The 17,816-nt window shown below is 50.4% G+C and overlaps 1 protein-coding gene across 3 annotated transcripts in view; it reads left to right on the top strand.

Moving 5' to 3' along the window:
- The window catches only part of PTP4A3 (protein tyrosine phosphatase 4A3), a 45,439-nt gene extending 30,973 nt beyond the window's left edge, over window positions 1–14,466 (top strand). For 2 of the 3 annotated variants that reach the window (XM_068155442.1, XM_068155444.1), the window contains exons 2-6: window positions 2,192–3,014; window positions 4,610–4,702; window positions 8,332–8,462; window positions 9,207–9,281; window positions 9,747–14,466. In XM_068155442.1, the coding sequence (XP_068011543.1) occupies window positions 2,910–3,014; window positions 4,610–4,702; window positions 8,332–8,462; window positions 9,207–9,281; window positions 9,747–9,864 (522 nt within the window). In that variant the 5' untranslated portion in view covers window positions 2,192–2,909 and the 3' untranslated portion in view covers window positions 9,865–14,466. Of the gene's footprint in view, window positions 1–1,717; window positions 1,801–2,191; window positions 3,015–4,609; window positions 4,703–8,331; window positions 8,463–9,206; window positions 9,282–9,746 lie in introns of those variants that run through there. The other variant, XM_068155443.1, reaches the window with a different exon arrangement.
- Window positions 14,467–17,816: the final 3,350 nt, after the last annotated feature.

The raw sequence follows: 17,816 nt of genomic DNA on the forward strand, positions 1-17,816 counted from the left end.
GGAGCACTCGCTGTTCTCATACGCCGTTCCCAGTGAACCTCCGTTACTGGCAGCGAGCGCGCCCAAGCCAATAAAAAACTAAATGGGGTCCAGAGCACCAGTGGAGCACGAACCGTGTTCAGTTGGATGATGATAGGGAGCAAGCTACTGCTCCCGGCATGCCATGCTGGCACTGGTGCTCCCAGCAGCTTCCAGTCCCGCAGGATTGCTCAGTGAGTGGGTTTAATCCAGGACACAGTTAAACACGGGCACAAATGGTATTCACTTGACCCTGTGGCTGGTTAAAACAGGGTGTGAGGTTGTTTGGAGCAGGGAAAGTTTGTCTTTGCTGCTAAAATCAGCTGCTAAAATCTGATTTTCTCAAATTCAGAACCCGTGCCCCCAGCGCCCCCCAGTCCCACTCACCCCCTGCAGCCCAGTCAGGCTTTGCACTCCACTGAGCATCCATGAGAGGCATATTATTGTTCTTCTACATCCCTCAAAAAAATCCCAAAACAACACATTCTGACCAAAGGAGACATAGCTCAACACTTGTCAATCACAAGTCACCATCAAACCACAGAGCTGGTTCTGTTCTGTCTCTTCCTGACTCTGGAGTAGCTTTACCCAATCTTTTGTGGGGAAAAAATTATTTAGGAGTGATGGGACATGATTGACAAGGGGAATTGGGACAACTCAGGAACAGGGACATACAAGGGTCTGCAGATGAGCTGGGGAGGGCACAGTGCTGAAATCCTTTTGAGTTTTGGCACTTTCCCATCTCCTAGCCCCCTCTAAGCTCCTTTCTAAAATTCCAGCTGTAAACCCCTGTGCAACAAGTCAGTGCCATGTTTACACATGCTGCTGACAATAAATGACTAGTGACCTGCCAGCAAGAAAGTCTGCAAACATCCCAAATTGGGCACATCTAGGAGAGTAGCCATGCTTCCCCTTGCCACCTTTTTCCCTTTTGCTATTTAATTTCTTGCTGTTTGATTTTTGCATTCTCAGGGATCTCTGGCAAAGCAGGAGCCAGTGGGGGGATTGTAAATGATGCTTAGGCATGGAGGAGCCCAGTGACAGCCCCTTGTGGTGTAATGAAGCTGGATGGTGCTCACTGCCCCTCCTTGCTCCCACCTTGTCCTGTTGCATCAGGATAAAACAACCTGGAGGGGAAGTTTTCTGGGCACTGGGGTATCAGGAGGAGAGGCATGGGGGGTGCATGCTGGCCCAACTCAGTTTACTTATGTGCTTATGGTCTATTTTGAGGCTCCAGACACGTGGCATTAAGCAGCTGCTGACCCGGGGAAGGGACCAGCTTCAAAACAAGAGTCCAGTGGGTAATGACCAGGGGAAGCACCAGGTTTCCCTCAGCTCCAAGTGGGGCTGGCAGCACCCTCACCTCTCCCTTGGGACAATCCTCTCTGGGGTTTTGACATTTCCACCGCGGGAACTGACTTAATTGCTCCTACTGCCACTCTTGAAGGCAAAGATGCCCCAGATTGTGAGACCAGGTTACATGCTAGGGAGCAATGTGCTGGCAGTGGTGGGGCTGCGGATCAGCAAGCGGGCAGATGCGTTCAGCACTAGAGATGGTGAAACCGTGCACCCACAACTCCCTCCTCTGCTCTCTCCCTCCCCGAGAAAGCTCATTTGTGGGTGGCTTAGTTTGCCTAAGAGCATTAGAGGTGCATTTGGTGGACATTAGCTGCTCCAGCAGCGCCGGGAGCATGTGGCTGATTAGTCACAACAGTGACTGGTTTCAGGCAGAGAGCTGCATTCGGGCTGGAAATGCTCACCGTGTGTTTCAGGGACGCAAAGGTGAGGTCTCATGGGACAGGATGGGTGGCAGGAGGGTCAGCTCACCTGGCTTGGGTACTTAAGTACATCAGCCAGATGCTGATAATTGGGTGGTGTGAGAGCAAGCCCCTTCCCTGCCATGTGCTTTTCCCTTTTGCAAGGGAAATGTGAGTTGCCCTCATGGCTTTCCAGTGCTGTTTCAGCTTTTCAGATAATATTTTGCCTTTTTCTTTAAATACTGCCTCACTTTTTAATCCACATTCTTCTGCAAAGATGAGTATGGTCAGGGATGCAGCAGGTGCTGGTGCATTCAGGGGCATCAAGTTCTCCTCTCTCAGGTGGGACCTTCCTTGGAGCCACGCTGGCATGATGGACACTCTCAACATCATGTTTCTCTTTCCCTCCCCTGCAGCCTCGCTCTCCTCTGGGATTTATGGAAGTGCTGAGGAAGAGATCTGAGCCCCACAGCCGCCAGCAGCCCACCCTGTGAAGCAGTGCCTGGCCACCTCATCTCAACCCACCCGGCATCCCAACCCTCCAACTCAACCATTCAAGGCTCCCGTGCATGGATCGCCCCAGCGAGGGACCGCTGCCGGACACCGCCAACGCCGCTCCATAGCCTCCCGACCCCCCGTGCCACCCCCAAGTACTCCACATACCCCGATGGGGTAACGTGACGGGGGCCCCCCTCCCGCCACCACCACCCCCCCCATATGCAGAGGCCTTTCTAGAGCACCGGGAAGCGCACGGCACCAGAGGCGGCAGCCACGCACCGTTGCACACACACCGAGGACGCCAACACTACAGCAAAGGGATTTCTCTTTTTCTTTTTTTTTTCTTTTTTTTTTTTTTTTATTATTATTATTAATATTTTCATTAATATTATTTTCCCCACCTGGCTTTTCCCCCGGGGGGCTTGCGGTGTTTTGTGGAAGCCAGCGGACTCCCAGGAGCTGGGATTATTTGCACAACGTCTGTATATTGAGTTCTCGATCCTGTTTCATTTTCATTTTTCAAGTGCAGAGGGGTTGTTGGGTTTGGTGTTTTCCTCACCTTCACATCACGGTTTTTCGTGGGGGTTCTTTTTCCCCACCGCTGTCAGCACCACATCGCCCTCCTCCCATCCCATCATGGCCCGGATGAACCGCCCTGCACCGGTGGAGGTCTGCTACAAAAACATGAGGTTCCTCATCACTCACAACCCCACCAATGCCACGCTCAACACCTTCTTGGAGGTAAGGAGGCTGGAAGCGGGGGACCGTGGCCCAGCTCCACATTTTGGGACTAAAAGCAGGTGTTGAGATGCAACAAGGATCAATCCTGTGTAGCAGCAGCGCATCCTTTGTGGTGCCAGCCCCAGGTCACATCCGGGTAGGTGGGTCCAGTCACCACTGGCTTTATGAAGCAGGATGGTTTGGCTTGGTGGAGAAGGAGCAGAGTTTCCCCATTCCTTTGGCATCCCCTGCTGGCTCCAGCACCCATGTCAAAGGGCTTTGCAGTGATGCACGTGGATGCATGCAACCTCCCCTACATCTGCCAGCACCTCAGTAAGCACTTTTCATCCTATATATCCCAGCGTCTTTCCAATGCCCAGAGTATGTTGGGTGGTGCAAAAGGAGCTGGAGGGCTCAGTGTTCTGTGAGCCAGCAACAGTGTCCTGCCTGGGAGCACTGTGTCTGGCGCTGGTAACAGTTGGGAGTCAGGATGAGATTAATGGATGTGTGTCCCCAGCCTGGAGTGGAAGACTTTGACTTGCTCTTGTTGTCAGTGCCTGAGGGAAACATTGTGTCCTGCAGGTTCAGCTGAGCTGGCACAAGTGGCCTCTGCTTAAGGGGAGTCCTTTGGGGGTGTTGCTGCATTTGTGGGGGGTTCTGGGTCTGCATGTGGGACTGTTAAAGGGTTTTTGCCTTAGATTTAAAACACGTTGAGATCCTATGTGCAAGAACAGAAGGCACTGTCCAAGGTCAGGGACACCTCCCAAATACATACCCAAAAAAACATGTGTGAGCTCCACCAGCTCAGAACTGCAGGGAGGTGATTGTGATGTGGGGATACCCCTCCCATCCACTGCACAAGGCGATGGGAACGCACCAGTGGGAAGGTTTTTAGCCAAGCTGCCAAGTGTGTGAGGGTTTGCTGTGGTCTGGTGAGAGCACACAGGGATCAAGGAGGTGGGTCCTTGACGGGGATGATCTCATATGGTGCCTGGTGAGGCCAGTACACTGGCACGTAATCCAGGAGCAATCCTTGCAGCAGGCGATAAGCCAGTCTGGAAACAGCCCAAGTCCTCTGCACAAGTCTGCAATGTGCTGGGACCAGTGATGGGATACAGCAATGAAGTCAAGAAGGAGCCCCTGAGCAGTCTGGAAGATGCTGAGCACGATTGGTGGAGTGCACTGCAACACCTCCCAGCCACCTCTCTGCATTTCTGCAATGGGAGTTGAGACCTTGCCAGGCACAAACAGTTTCCCCTTTGGGGGACCTATGACCATGTTGCAGATGTTTCTTTGCCTAGGGTGTAAACTCATTGCTGGTTTGGCCAGCAGGGATTAAAAATAAATGGCCCTGTTGGTGTTTGAAACTCCAATGAGTCATGAAGGTGCTGGGTACCATGGCCGTGTGGCATTGGTGTCCTGGGATTTCATGTTTCCTTATGCTACCTGGGCTGGATGGACTATGGAGGGTTTGCTTGAGGGTCCAGAGATGAGGCACAGCAGTGGTTTAGGATCTGTAGTGGTCTGTGTGGTCATAGCAGGACTTGAATCTGTTGAGTTAACTGAGGTTCAACTGGCAGGATTTTTTCATACTCTCCTTCTCCTTCTGGCCCCAGGACCTGAAGAAGTATGGTGCCACCACAGTTGTGCGAGTGTGTGAAGTGACCTATGACAAGACCCCTCTGGAGAAAGATGGCATCACTGTCATGGTAGGTGGGCTGAAGGGTCCCTGTCCCTCAGGTCTACATTTCAGACTAAAGCAGCATCCTGCTTGCCCAGGAGCAAGATATAAAGCCCAGCTTTGTGCTCAAGTTAAGGCAGGGCAAGCTCAGTGCTCCCTGGGCTGAGATGAGGCTGGTGCTTTAAAAAAACCAAGAGCCTCCCACGCACACGAAACTGTGACTCACAGCGTTGAGTCGGCAGCTGCTTCCCTGCCAGTCACTCAGGCTTTAAAGCATCCAGGGGATGAGAGTGCCTGATCCCACATGGAAGATGCGCGTGGTTCCAGTTATCCCCAGTGGTGTCTCATCCAGAGAAGGTGGATGCAGATTTTTTGCTCTTCTAGCAGCTGGCTGGTGCAGCTCTGGGGGATGAAAGGGAGGGAGCAGGCAGCAAGCAAGAAAAGGCAGAGCAGGCATCTGTCTGGGCTGCATCTTGGCTGATAAGTTGTTGGAGATGATGTCAGGCATGACTGCCCTGCCAGGGAGCTCAGCTCCAGCTGGAAAGTGAGACTCATTATTTAGGAAGGTTTTGGAAGTGCCTCATGTCTCCTGGGGTGGTCTTTTTCAAACAGCTCTCTCCATGTAGCTCTCTTCATACAGAATATATATGGATATCATGTCTGCTCACTTCTACACCAAATTCTCTCCCCTTCTCAGTCTCCAGTATGAGTTTCTTTATCTAAGCTATACATCCCTCTGTACATATCTTGTACAGAAGAGATATCTGTATCTAGGATATGTTTTATATCCTAGATATAAAACTGTGTAAGACACTGTATAGATTCTCCATAGCTTCTGTAAATTTATATAAAGCATATATAAAGTAAGAGAGAGATCTATATCCTATGTACCTATGGATAGATTTATCTGTATAGATACAGAGCTATCTCTACATGCACCTATCAAATAGATACATATATACAGACTCGATCTATATATCCTCTTCCTTTCTTTGGCGATAAGGCAGAAGCTAGCTGAATCCTGACTCTGGTGTGGAGTGTCTGGGTGCCAGCATTTGCAGCCATGGTGCCCACACATCTGCTGGTCCCATGCTGGAAACGCTCCCTGGGTGTTTTGGATGCCTCCTCTGCTTTTAGCTTTCCCATCTGCCACAGGGGATCCTAAGCAATCCCTAAAGTTGATTGCAGGTACCAAATTGTGCCAAATGCAAGTATCCCATGCTGTGGACAGCTGCAGGGCAGCTCTTCCAGCATGTTGGAGATGGGGCAGAAATCTTGCTGGAGAACTGATGCTGTGCAATTTTCACTGTAGGAAGGTTTGTGGTGCAGGATAGATGCACTGTACTAGATATACCAGTAGTGTTTAATATCTTCATCAGTAACGTAGGCAGTGGCATTGAGTGCACTCTCAGCAAATTTGCAGATGACACCAAGCTGAGTGGTGTGCTTCATACACCACAGGGAAAACATTCCATCCAGAGGGACCTTGAGGCTTGAGGACTGGGCCCAGGCAAACCTCATGAAATTCAGCAAGGCTAAATGCAAAGTCCTGCACCTGAATCAAGGCAGTCCTCAGTATCATTACAGACTAGATGATTGAGAGCAGCCCTGCAGAGAAGGACACACAGGTACTGATGGATGAAAATCTGGACATGAGCTGGCAATGTGCTCTAGCAGCGCAGAAAGCCTGGGCTGCATCAAAAGAAGCATGGCCTGCAGGTGGAGGGAGAGGATTCTGCCTCTACTCTGTTCTGGTGGGACCCTGCCTGGAGTACTGTGTCCAGCTTTTGAGTCCTTAGCACAGGAAAGTCATGGACCTGTTGAAGCAGATCCAAAGGAGGGCCACAAAAATCATCAGAGGGTTGGAACACTTCTGCTATGGAGAAAGGCTGAGCTAGTTGAGGTTGTTCAGCCTGCAGATGAGAATGTCCCAGGGACACCTTCTTGTGACCTTTCAGTAGATAAAGAGGGCCTACAAGAAAGATGGAGAAAGAGTTTTTACCAGGGCCTGTAGTGGCAGCCATGGGGTAATGGTTTTAAACTGAGAGAGGGTAGATTTAGATTGAACATGAAGAGATTTGTTACAAGGAGGGTGATTAGACACTGGAACAGGTTACCTAGAGAACTTGTGGATGCCCTGTCCCTGCAAGCGTTCCAGGTCAGGTTGGACAGGGCTCTGAGCAACCTGGTCACATTGCAGGGGAGATGGAACTAAATGGTATTCAAAGGTGCCTTCCACCCTTCCATTTAGTGGTATGGTGTGTCATCCCTGGTGCAAGCCCAGTGACATGCACTCCTTACTAAAGCAGTGATTTCTGGGCACCACAGAGAGGAGACTGTCTTGTAGGACATGTGACAGTCTGTGCTTGATGGGATAGCTCAAGCATCAGGATACTCTGAAGCTCAAGGATGCCTGAAGCTCATCAGGATACCCTGAAGCCCAGCATGGTCCTTTCTTAGCAAAGCCCAACTGAAATCATATCACCTGTTCAAACACTGAAGTGAAGCTCAGCAGCTTTTTTTGGCATCTTACACCAAGGATGATTTCAGCACAGCAGCTTAATGATTCACTCCTCAGAGATGAGGATTACAGGCCTGTGCTTTCCACCTACCAGGGCTCACCGTGCCACATCCTATCTGAGCAGTGCTCCCCTGCCCATCCCTCTCCCACTGCTGCTTAGCCAGTGGCAGTGCTCCTCTTGCCAAACCTATTTGGGGAGCAAAATCCCCATTTTGGTGAGAGATGTACAGCCTCAACTGGCTGCCAGTGCCCATGGGAAAGGCCATCCTTTCCCTAATATGCTGCAGCATTCAAAGGCAAGGGGAGGGGACACTTTTCCCCTATAGAAGAGTCCAGAGTTGAGGGGCGCTTAGTGCAGGACGCATTTTATCCACTTTGTCACTGAGCTCTGATGAGTCCCTGCAGCATGAGCGTGAAGTTCAGAAGATGGGCTTTTATTTTGGTCCCTTCAGAGCCTTTTCTGAAGGATGATGTTTAGATGGCCCCATCTGGAGGGATCTCCTTCCCTCTGATTCTCTCTAGGGCTGTCATAGGAAATCCCTAAAGCATCCCTTTGGGACTTGTGTGTTTACCTTCCCCCTCCATGTGTTGCAGCAAGCTGAGTTTCCACACAACATCAAGCCCTAAGATTTCAACCGTCTCCAAGCCACCTTTGCTCAAGCTTCCTACAAAATGACTATGCATTCCCAAGCACTGGATTTAGACAGGAGCTGGTGAAGGGGGAGGATAGGAGTTGCATCACGCTGAAACTCAGTGTTGCCATCCAAATGAGGAGGAGGCAGGTGATGGTCACTGGTCTGCAGAGGCAAGAGGACATGGGGACCATTTTGCAGATCCTGTAGGTGCTCCTGAAGGCTGAACCTGTCCATAGGAGATGAGAGGACAGCCAGACCTAGAGTCATATGGCTGCAAACCTTGAACTGAAACAGCCAGGGGACTTCTGCATGCTGGACAGTGCAAAGTGTGCTGCACCTCTGCAAAGCTGCTCTGCAAGCCTGTTTTCCTGGCACATACTTCTGCCTCCCTGCTCCCAAGGTCCCAAACACCATCACCTTGAGTCAAAAGCAATCCCCTGAGTTTTTCCCCAAGGTCTGACAGTACTTCTGTCTTCCCTTGACCTTGCCCCCACCTTGCAGGATTGGCCATTCGATGATGGAGCACCTCCTCCTAGCAAGATAGTGGAAGATTGGCTCAACTTGTTGAAGACAAAGTTCTGCGAAGACCCCGGCTGCTGCGTGGCTGTGCACTGCGTAGCTGGTCTGGGACGGTAAGTCAGAGCCCAGTGCCCCAGTTGTCACTCACCCATAAAGGGGAAGAGGAAAAGCAATGCCTACTGTCCTCCTTCCCTTTCCCAGATTGTCTTTGAGTAGGGTTTGTGCATGAAGAAAACTTTAGTGGGAATAGATATTGATGGTGAGTTCTGGAATATGTTGTCCAGAGAGGTGGTGGATGCTCCATTCCTGGACACATTTCCAGGTCAGGTTGTATGTGCTCTGAGCAACCTGATCTAGGTCAAGATGTCCATGCTGACTGCAGGGGGTTGGACTAGATGACCCTTAAAGGTCTCTTCCAACCCAAAGCATTCTTTGATTCTTCTGAGGAGTTTAGTGCTGTCCTGCCATTGCCCCACTGTGGTTTTGCTTTTGCTAAGAGCTCATCTTGGAAGCTAACAGTTGCACAATGCCTCCTGCTACAACCAGGAGCTGATGCTTCTTGAAAGCTGCTGCCTTTTCCTGCTCCCTCCGCTGCAGGTCAGTGTATTTACATCCATTTTTCCAATACGTTTGCCTCTTCCTGCTCATTAGAAAAGCAGCAAAGAGCTGCCAGCCCCATCCTAGAAGTTTCGGCCCCAAAATCAGCTGCTCCTTGGGGCAGCACGTGCAGCCAAATAGCAGGAAATTACAAATGAGAAGGCAGTGCTGACAGTTGCCCACCATGCCACCATCACAGCCCCATGGCATGTGTTCCTGTCCTGAGATGGGCTGTGACCACCCCTGCCGTTGTCTTTCAGTGCTCCTGTCCTTGTTGCACTGGCCTTGATCGAGAGCGGCATGAAGTATGAAGATGCCATCCAGTTCATCCGACAGTAAGTCGAGCAGGCTTGGGTGTCAGGGGAGAAGCCAGTCCCTGTCCGAGGGAATGGTGTGTCCCAGAGTTTCTTTGGGATGTTGGAGTTGCTTTTCTCTCCTAAAGGAGGAAAAGGGAGATGTTGGCATTATGTACCCTATGCCTTTGCATCAGGGCTACAAGAGGCTGAGGTAGCAGCTGGGAGCATCCATAGTGGGGGGCTTTCAACAGACACCCTGCTTCTGGCAGCTGCCCCACATTTACTCCCCAGCTCTCCATGTCCTGAGACTCACAAGGTAGATGAGCAAGAAAAGCTGCTAGGGTTAGTGGTCATCTCATTCCCAGAGGATGCACACAGCTGCAGCCTCCAAAATCCCTTCCTGCTCCAGGCACAGGGATTCAGCACCCTGACAAGAGTGGGCCTGGAGTGGGAGGTCTTCTCCTGCCGCACCACTGACCATATTGGCCTTCTCTGTCCCTGCAGGAAGCGCAGAGGAGCCATCAACAGCAAGCAGCTGACGTACTTGGAAAAATACCGACCAAAGCAGAGACTCCGATTTAAGGACCCTCATAACCACAAGAACAAATGCTGCATCATGTAACCTCAATGACCTCTTGCCAAAATCCATGCACACAGACACCCGAGCACTCGCACACATCCCACCCCCTCACCTCCTCACCCAGCCCCATGCACCCCGCACACCACCCCACTGCCAGGGCTGGGGTGGAGGGACATGGAGCACCACCAGCATGTTCCAGCACCCACAGCATGGTCATCTTGCTGAACCCCCAAAAAAGCTGCTCTATCCAGCTACGGCCCCGAGAAGGGGAGGCAGCACTGCCCTTTGACTCTTTGTGTTAGTAGGCAATGAGCTCACGTGATGGTTCTTCATTGCCTTCCTCCTCCTCCCTTTCCTCTCCTGCTGCACTGAGAAGGATGGGAAAAGGGTGCTTGGTTTGGGGTGGTGCAGGTGGGGCTGTGCCAGCTGAGAAGGGATGAGGAGCAGGAGGGCCAGAGCACTTCCAGAAAAACCCATCTCTTCCCTCTAAATAAGGGCTGCAGCAGTGGGGACAGAGGTGAGGATGGTACAATGGCCTCTAGGGGAAGATGGTGGTAGCAGGAAGGGCTCATAGCTTGGTTCTGGCCTTGTGGTCGCAGGAAGGGCTGAGCCCCCCACACCGTGCCCTTTCTCCTGGCTCCCCTGTCACCTCACCACCTCCCTGTTGCCGTGATGCTGGCCAAGACACTGCAGATGGGGCTCACTTGGGGCTTGCTGCAGCAAAACCAGGGGTGCTGGGAAACTCGAGGACCTTGGTGGGGCTTTGAGACACCCAACTTTGCCAGGTATGCAGGGTCAGCACTGGGGCCCCCGAAGTGTGGGATGGTCTTATTTATAGCTTCCAAATTCAATGCACAGGGTGCTGGGTTCTCTCCTGTTGTGTCCCTGTCACTGAGATGTGGCACAAACCCCAGTTCTGGCTGCAAGCCCTGGGGATGCATTGTGAATCTCAGAGCAGGTCCATGTCCTTCACCACTGCATTTGCTGGTTGAGGGGCTGGGCTGCAGCTTTCCTGGGGGATTTTGAGTGCTCCTGGCAAGAGCACATCACCAAATTTTGCACCGGCCTTCCCCACATCTGTAACACAGAGCCTGGCACCCCAAACCCCCCCAACACGTGCTCTGGTGGGTTGGACTCAGAGCTGCCCCTGGGCCAAGACATTAAACATCTCTCAACTTTCTGCCTTTGAATGCTTGCAGCAGCTGGAGCGGTGGGCACGTAGGGGGCATGGGGGTGTTTCTTCTTTTGATGAGGATAAGAAGAAATTTGCTAATTAAAGGAAAAAAAATGTAAAACAATGTGTCTTCCGCACCTGCTCTGGCCTTTCTTTATCCCATCTCTGCCCTGGGAGCCCACCCAGGGCACCCCAGACTGATCCCTGGCACCGGCTCACAGCCCGCTGCCATCCACTGTTACCAAGGCATATATGTGGCCAAAGAGATGCTCCAGGTATCCTTTGGGCTCACTGCTGTTCACCCCCTCGGCTGCAGAGGATTGCTGTTGTTGGGGCAAGGAGGGCTACTCATCCAGCATCTTGTGGCTTTAGGCTGCCCAGCTTGAGATGCCTTCACTGCCCTGTGCTGGGTATCTTCAAAGGTTTGTGTGCCTTCTGAAACATAGACTATCCAGAGACATTTGCTTCAAAGGCTTCATCTCTTGGATAAGGGGTAAGAAATGCTGGCTAGGCACCTGCAATACCTGTTGAAGGGTAGGGGACAGTTTCATGCCACCACATACAGGCAGAGGAGAAGTTTGAAGCTGTTTCCAGTGCCACTTCTCTCCTGATGGGAGCCAGCCCTACTGCACAACAGGTATGGCCTTCTCATGGGACAGACTGTGGTGCCAAGTGACACGGGGACCCTCCACACATGGCTCCAAAGTTGTCAGACCTCACACCTCAGGTCCATCCAATCCTCCATGTTGTGGGACAGCTCTCAGCCCCTTGAGTTCCTCCTGCCCTATTCCAGGCTGTTGATTCCTACAGCTCATGAGGATAGCAGCAATGGTTGAAGGATCTCCATTGGCTGAGAACAGTGAGAAACTGAGCTCCTAAAAAGGCCTGATCCTATATTGCAGCAGTCCCACTGGGCAGGTCAACATCCTGGCCAAGTGTGTCCTGCTGCTAAAAGAGGTCCTGCTTTGTCCTCAGCAGCAGTAGGAGGTGGTTCAGCGTTGCAAGAGAGACAGCCCCAATCCTTGCTAGACAAGGCATCCCATGTGCTCCCTGATCACAACAGGCTGTGCCATGACTTGTGGAGCATTTAGGATAAAGCAGTGGGAAATGTTGCTTTGCAAGCTTTGGAAATTTTCTGCCCTGGAAAGAGGAGAAATGTTTATGGGACCATTGCATGGCAGATTGACCAAGGCAAAAAGTCCAGGGCTGTAGCCATGATGCTTCTGAGTCTGGGTCAGAATGGGGACAGAAGCTTGAATTCAGCCTGCTTTGGTCACAGGAACTCTTCAACTCTTCCGTGCAGGGTTTGATGGTGAAAGTGCTTGGTGCTGAGCTTGGCTGGCTTGCTTGGAGAGAATACGAGAAGGGCAGGCTTTGCAGTGCTTCTTCACTTTATGTAGCATCAACCCAACCACCTTAAAAGTAGGGAGCTTCTACTGCAAGTGCAGGCCTTGACCTGGTACTATCCATGTGAGCAAATCCTGAGTGCCTCTGGCCAAAGGAGAGGTATCTTGATTATCTTCAGTTTTGTAAGTCACGGGGGGAAGGCAACACCCACAAACAGCCAAACCATGCTGGTTTCATTGTTCACATTTCTTTATTTTCTTAGTGAATATCTTAGCTTTGTCTTGGGACTTGGTGTCACTTCCCATATGCTGCCTCATGGACAGGACACCAGCAGGCCAGAAGCTGCCATCCTTGCAGGGAGGGCTTGATTCTGCACCAAGATTTCTCTGGATTGGACTGCCAAATGTTGGGGGTTTTTTGATATGGACTTGGGCTCCTAGAGAGGGTCACAGAAGCATAACAGACTGGGGAAATTGAGGGGTCTTCCAACTGGATTTTGGATTAGAAATCTCAAAGAGTCCAGTTCCCTCACAAAAATCTTAGGACAATTGGAGAAGAATGGGAGTTGGAGTTGAGTAGACACACAGCATCTGAACAAGGTCTAAGCGGCCGAAGTCTCATGGTTTGGTCTGGTTTTGGGATGGCCTTGTAGGCTAGGCCTCATTTCACCCCAGGTGCCAAGATGTTGAAGGGAGAGCCTCAAAATTTCTGTCATGCTCCAGCTGATCTGCATTGGATGATAGGGAATAGACAGCCCTTCAGCTTTGGCTGCAAACCAGCCCCCTTATCCTGCTCTTTTTTGCAGAAGCAAAGGCACAAACCGGGCCTTCTGCCTTCTCACCCCTATCCACCACCCTTAGCCCCTCCATAGTTTACAGGGACAGGGCTCCAAACTGCCAGTAAGAGCTTTGGAGACCCAAAGGATAGCAAAGCAGAGACGCCTAACCGTCAACCCGAGAGCTTGTAGGCTTTTCCCAGGAATCAGTCATGGCTGAACCTCATGTAGGAGAACAAATCTGAACAAGAATTTGTAGTTGTGTCCTCCTGCTGGTGGCACACATGTGCCCTTATATGCATTTCTGTTAAGAAGCATTGTGTGTCTCTTCTGTACTTCACATTTGCCAGTCAATTGGAGCACATGGTGGAAAAAGCAGTGGGAAGGAAGGAAGGAAGGTAATGCAGATGACCAGCTCTTTATTTATGAAAGGTCTGGTGACACGTATTTCAGGACATTGCCTTTGTAAATCCCTGTTATGAGTCTTGCAGTAAGGCTGATGCTGTGGTTCTTGGGCCGAGAGCTTTGAATGAGGAGGTTTGTGAGTACCAGATTTCCCTAGGAAGCTGAAAATCCTGATCTATCTACAGTAGAAGAGTAATTTGTGTTTCTTTTAATTTTTTTTTAATTGTGTTTGTTTGGGTTTTATTAGTCCTGGTGGGAAAGCACACAGGGAGATTCGTGACTTGGTTGCAGTTTCCAGGGTCTTATGTTTTATTTGCTTTCAGCAGGCTGGGTAGGTGCAGTTTGGTGGGTGGATTTGGATGGGACCCTGTCTGGTGGATAAAAAATGTGGTTGGCTTCTCTGTGCATCGGGGGGGCATGGGCCAGCTGTGGTCCTGCTCACAGGCTCTAGCAGACATGCCGGGGAGGGGGAGGTTTTACTGCATTCAGCTTCCCTTTAGACTATGATCTCCCAATGAACTCCCAACTTCCCTGCTGTTTCTTTCTGTGCAACAAAGGACTGCCTATTTTCCTTTTCAAGTCCATGGGCAGTCACAGTAGTATGTAAATTAAGCCCAGATGACTTTTTTTGTTGTTGTTGTTGGGGTTTGGGTTTTTTTTGGTCTGAGCCATAGCTAAGTTATTATACCCAATGCTTTTTGTATCAGATGGCATCACTTTGGATATGCAGATGAGGTATAGGATCTTGACACTTTATAACCTTTCTAAAAACAACAAACAAACTTGTCTGTTTACTTATGTCATGCATAAAAAAAAAAAGAAAACAACTAATGTATGCCTTTTAGTAATCACTTTTTTGTTGTTGTTGTTGTTCTTTTTGAGTTCTATGACATTACAGTGGTTACACTCCAGCAGCAAAATAAAAAGAGTTCACTGTTTTGTACATCCCTGTGTGCTGACCTACTGCTAATGTTGGGGATAGACAGATAGCAAGATTGGAGAGGCAAAGGCAGAGCCAGACTTTGGGCAAGGAATGGTGGAGGAGTGCATGGAGGGGTTACAAAATCACAGAATCGTAGAATGGTAGTGGTTGGAAGGGACCTCTGGAGATCATCTAGTCAAACCCCCCTCCATAGCAGGTTCACCTATATAAGGTTGCACAGGAGCACATCCAGGCAGGTTTTGAAAGTCTCCTGAGAAGGAGACTCCACAGCCTCTCTGGGCATCTTGGTCCAGGGCTCCTGCACTATCAGAGTAAAAATGTTTCTCCTTTAGTTCAAGCGAAACCTCATTCATTCTAGTTTGTACTTGCTGCCCCATTTCCTTTCCCTGGGCACCACTGAGAAGAGCCCAGCCCCATCCTCATGACCTCCAGCCTTTAGATACTGATAGGTCTTCTCCACGGTGAAGAGCCCCAGGTCTCTCAGCCTCTTCTCATAAGAAAGATGCTCCAGTCCCCTCATCATCCTCATGGCTCTCTATCCCCACTAGTTTCCTATCCCTCTTGAACAAGTGTCCTGCTGCCTGCCTTTGAGGAACCAGGCACTATAACCTACCAGCCAGGCTGCTGAAGAGGTGGCCTCTTAGGAATCAACACAGCTCACTAGAGGCAGCTTGTTTGTTCATCTCTCACCCCCAAGAATTTGAATTCAATGGTTAATTTAGCTCTACAGAGCTTGAGAGCAACCGACACTGTTCTCCTACAAGACCAATGAGAATAGTGAATAAAGGAAAGACCTAAATGATATGTCCAGTAGAGCATGACCTAACTTTGGTTAAGTACCTGAGTCCACCCAGAGGAGGCATTATAAATTACTCCATCCATTGGAGATGTACTCAGAGCTTTATCACTTGCAGAGACCACCCATTGGACACCAAAACAGGCTTCATTCATTTAATCACTTGGGATTTAAACTCTGTCCCTCATGTCCAAGGCAGAAAGGAAAAGACTCCATGAAGGCTGAGGTGCTGGACCCTGCACGAACAGGCTGGAAAGCAAGGAAAACTGATGCTAATTATGTGAGCTCCCAAGTAATGTCAAGGGATTGTGTGAGGTAAGTGGGGAAGAGGGGAGGAAACTCCCCTCATGCCGATACAGACTTATGAAGGCTTTTCAGCAAGATGCCAGCTTGGAAGAGGGAAGGTTTGCAGCGGGGTGGCGTGGCCAGAGCTATCCTTGGATCACCCCAGCATTCCCCAAGTTCTCCTCAAGGCAGATCCTTATCTGCTCACAGACTTTGAACCACCAAGCTGCAAGGGGCACTGCTTCAATGGTTGTGTAATAAGCAACTGGGCCTTCAGTCAACCTAACTGCTGCCTTACCTCCCAAGCAGGAGGGCCAGGGGGACTTCTGAACACAGAAGAAACACCCTCCTGTGGTCCTGCCTGCACATGCTGCCTCCTACCTGCCTGGTTTCCTCCTTCCTCACCGTCAGGTAAAATGCATATCCCTTTGCTTGGTGTTACACTGTTGCCATTCTATGAACAGGTTCCTGTCTTCTCTAACAGGAGCATTATGAAAGTGCATCAAAGCAGGATTTTCTGTAAAGGTCTAAGCTGGTTGCTCACAGGTCCTGGAATCTCTTCCCAGTTTGTGCCGTGGTCTGCAGTACCAGCAGAAGAGGTGAGTACCTACAAGCCCCATCACGACCACATATTGCAGTGCCTTCAGTCCTACCAACACCAAAATCAGTGAGATACACCCAGTTCAAGGTGGATATCCACAGTGTGGGCTTATGTCTGGCTCCCTTTCCAGTCAACAGAGATCAAGCAAAGAGTCAATACTGGAGATTTAGGAGAGACCAATCTCATCCTGGCATGGACACTTCTTTTAGAGCTCCATCACCAAGGAGGGACCCCAAACACTCAGGTCACATAGAGATACACCTGCTGCAGACACTCAAAGCCTTGAGACATGATCAGAGCTCACCCTGTCCATGCTACTAACCCACCTCTGAAAGCCAGCTCTCTGCAGAGCCATGGAGGCAAAGATTGCCAGGTCATCAGTAAAGTCTAGACCAGCCATAGTCCAGGCTCACAAGACTGAATATCAAATGTGAGGGCCACCTTGCTCCCTGTTTGCTACATGATGAGCCATGATGAAACCTGTCCTTGATTGTTTTGGAGCACTGCTGGCTATTGCAGCCAACACTGGCTCTTCCTGGGCACAGCACAGCTGTTATCACTACTCCTGTCAACCTGCTTGGGATCAGCCTTATTGCAACATTTCCACCTGAGGACATCATGCTGTCTGAAAGGTCTTCCAGCTTCTCTCTGTGCCCAGGGAGATTTCAAAAATCAAATTTTGATGCTGTTCAGCAATGGGAGACTGTAGGGATGAAGGTCTCACCTCCTCCCCTCTTTCTAAGCCTGGGCATGAGGTACAGGAGGGTGGGAGGTGCTGCCCTGCTTTCACTGTGCTATCTGAAAACTCATGCTCAAAGGAAAGTGTTCCCAACAAATGGAGCTAAAAAGTCAAGCTGGGAATTAGATGCTGCTGGCAAATCTATGGGAATGTGGGGCACCAGGGGTGGGTTTTCCCTGGGAGCTTTCCCTGCAAACAAATCAAGGAGAGGAAGGATAAACCCTTTGCCCAGGCTTACAAGTGATAGGATGAGAGGTAATGGCCTCAAGTTGTACCAGGAGAGGTTTAGGTTGGATAACAGAATTTCTTCACTGAAAGGGTTCTCAAACACTGAAACAGGCTCCCCAGGGAGGTGGTTGAATCCCCATCCCTAGAAGTGTTTAAAAGATGCAGGGATGTGGTGCTGAAGGACATGGTTTAGCATCAGACTTGGCAGAGTTAGATAATGGTTGGACTCGATCTTAAAGGCCTTTTCCAACCGAAACCAATCTGTGATTCTGTGACCATCCCCCACAGTTCAGAAAGGGGATTCTGCAAATCATTGCTCCATGGCATGAACACAGCAAGGAGCTGTGCTGCCCTGCCTGAGCCTCTCACTGGGGTGGACCTCAGGGCAGAATTTGTTTTAATTCTTGGAGAGAACAAACATTTGAGTGGCAGGAAGGGAAGAGGCTCGAGCAGAGCATGGAAAGGGCTGAGTCACTCGCTGTCGGCGTCAGCAGCCGAGAAGAAAGCGTGGCTGCCAAACAGCCACCTGGAGCTTTGTCAGCTCATCCTTAAAATGAAAAGGAAAAAATCCAGCTGATGGCTTCTCCCGCTCCCCACCAGAGACCTTTGTGCTGCACGCAGGCAAAGGAGTTCCCTGCAAAAGCAGTGGCTGTGGAAAATGCCCTTCCCTGGCTGCAGGTGCTGGTTTCTGTTGCAACATC

This window comes from Melanerpes formicivorus, unplaced genomic scaffold (genome assembly GCF_026170545.1).
Source record: "Melanerpes formicivorus ecotype bairdi unplaced genomic scaffold, bMelFor1.0.p_v2 SCAF_32, whole genome shotgun sequence".
Classification (NCBI taxonomy): Eukaryota; Metazoa; Chordata; class Aves; order Piciformes; family Picidae; genus Melanerpes; species Melanerpes formicivorus.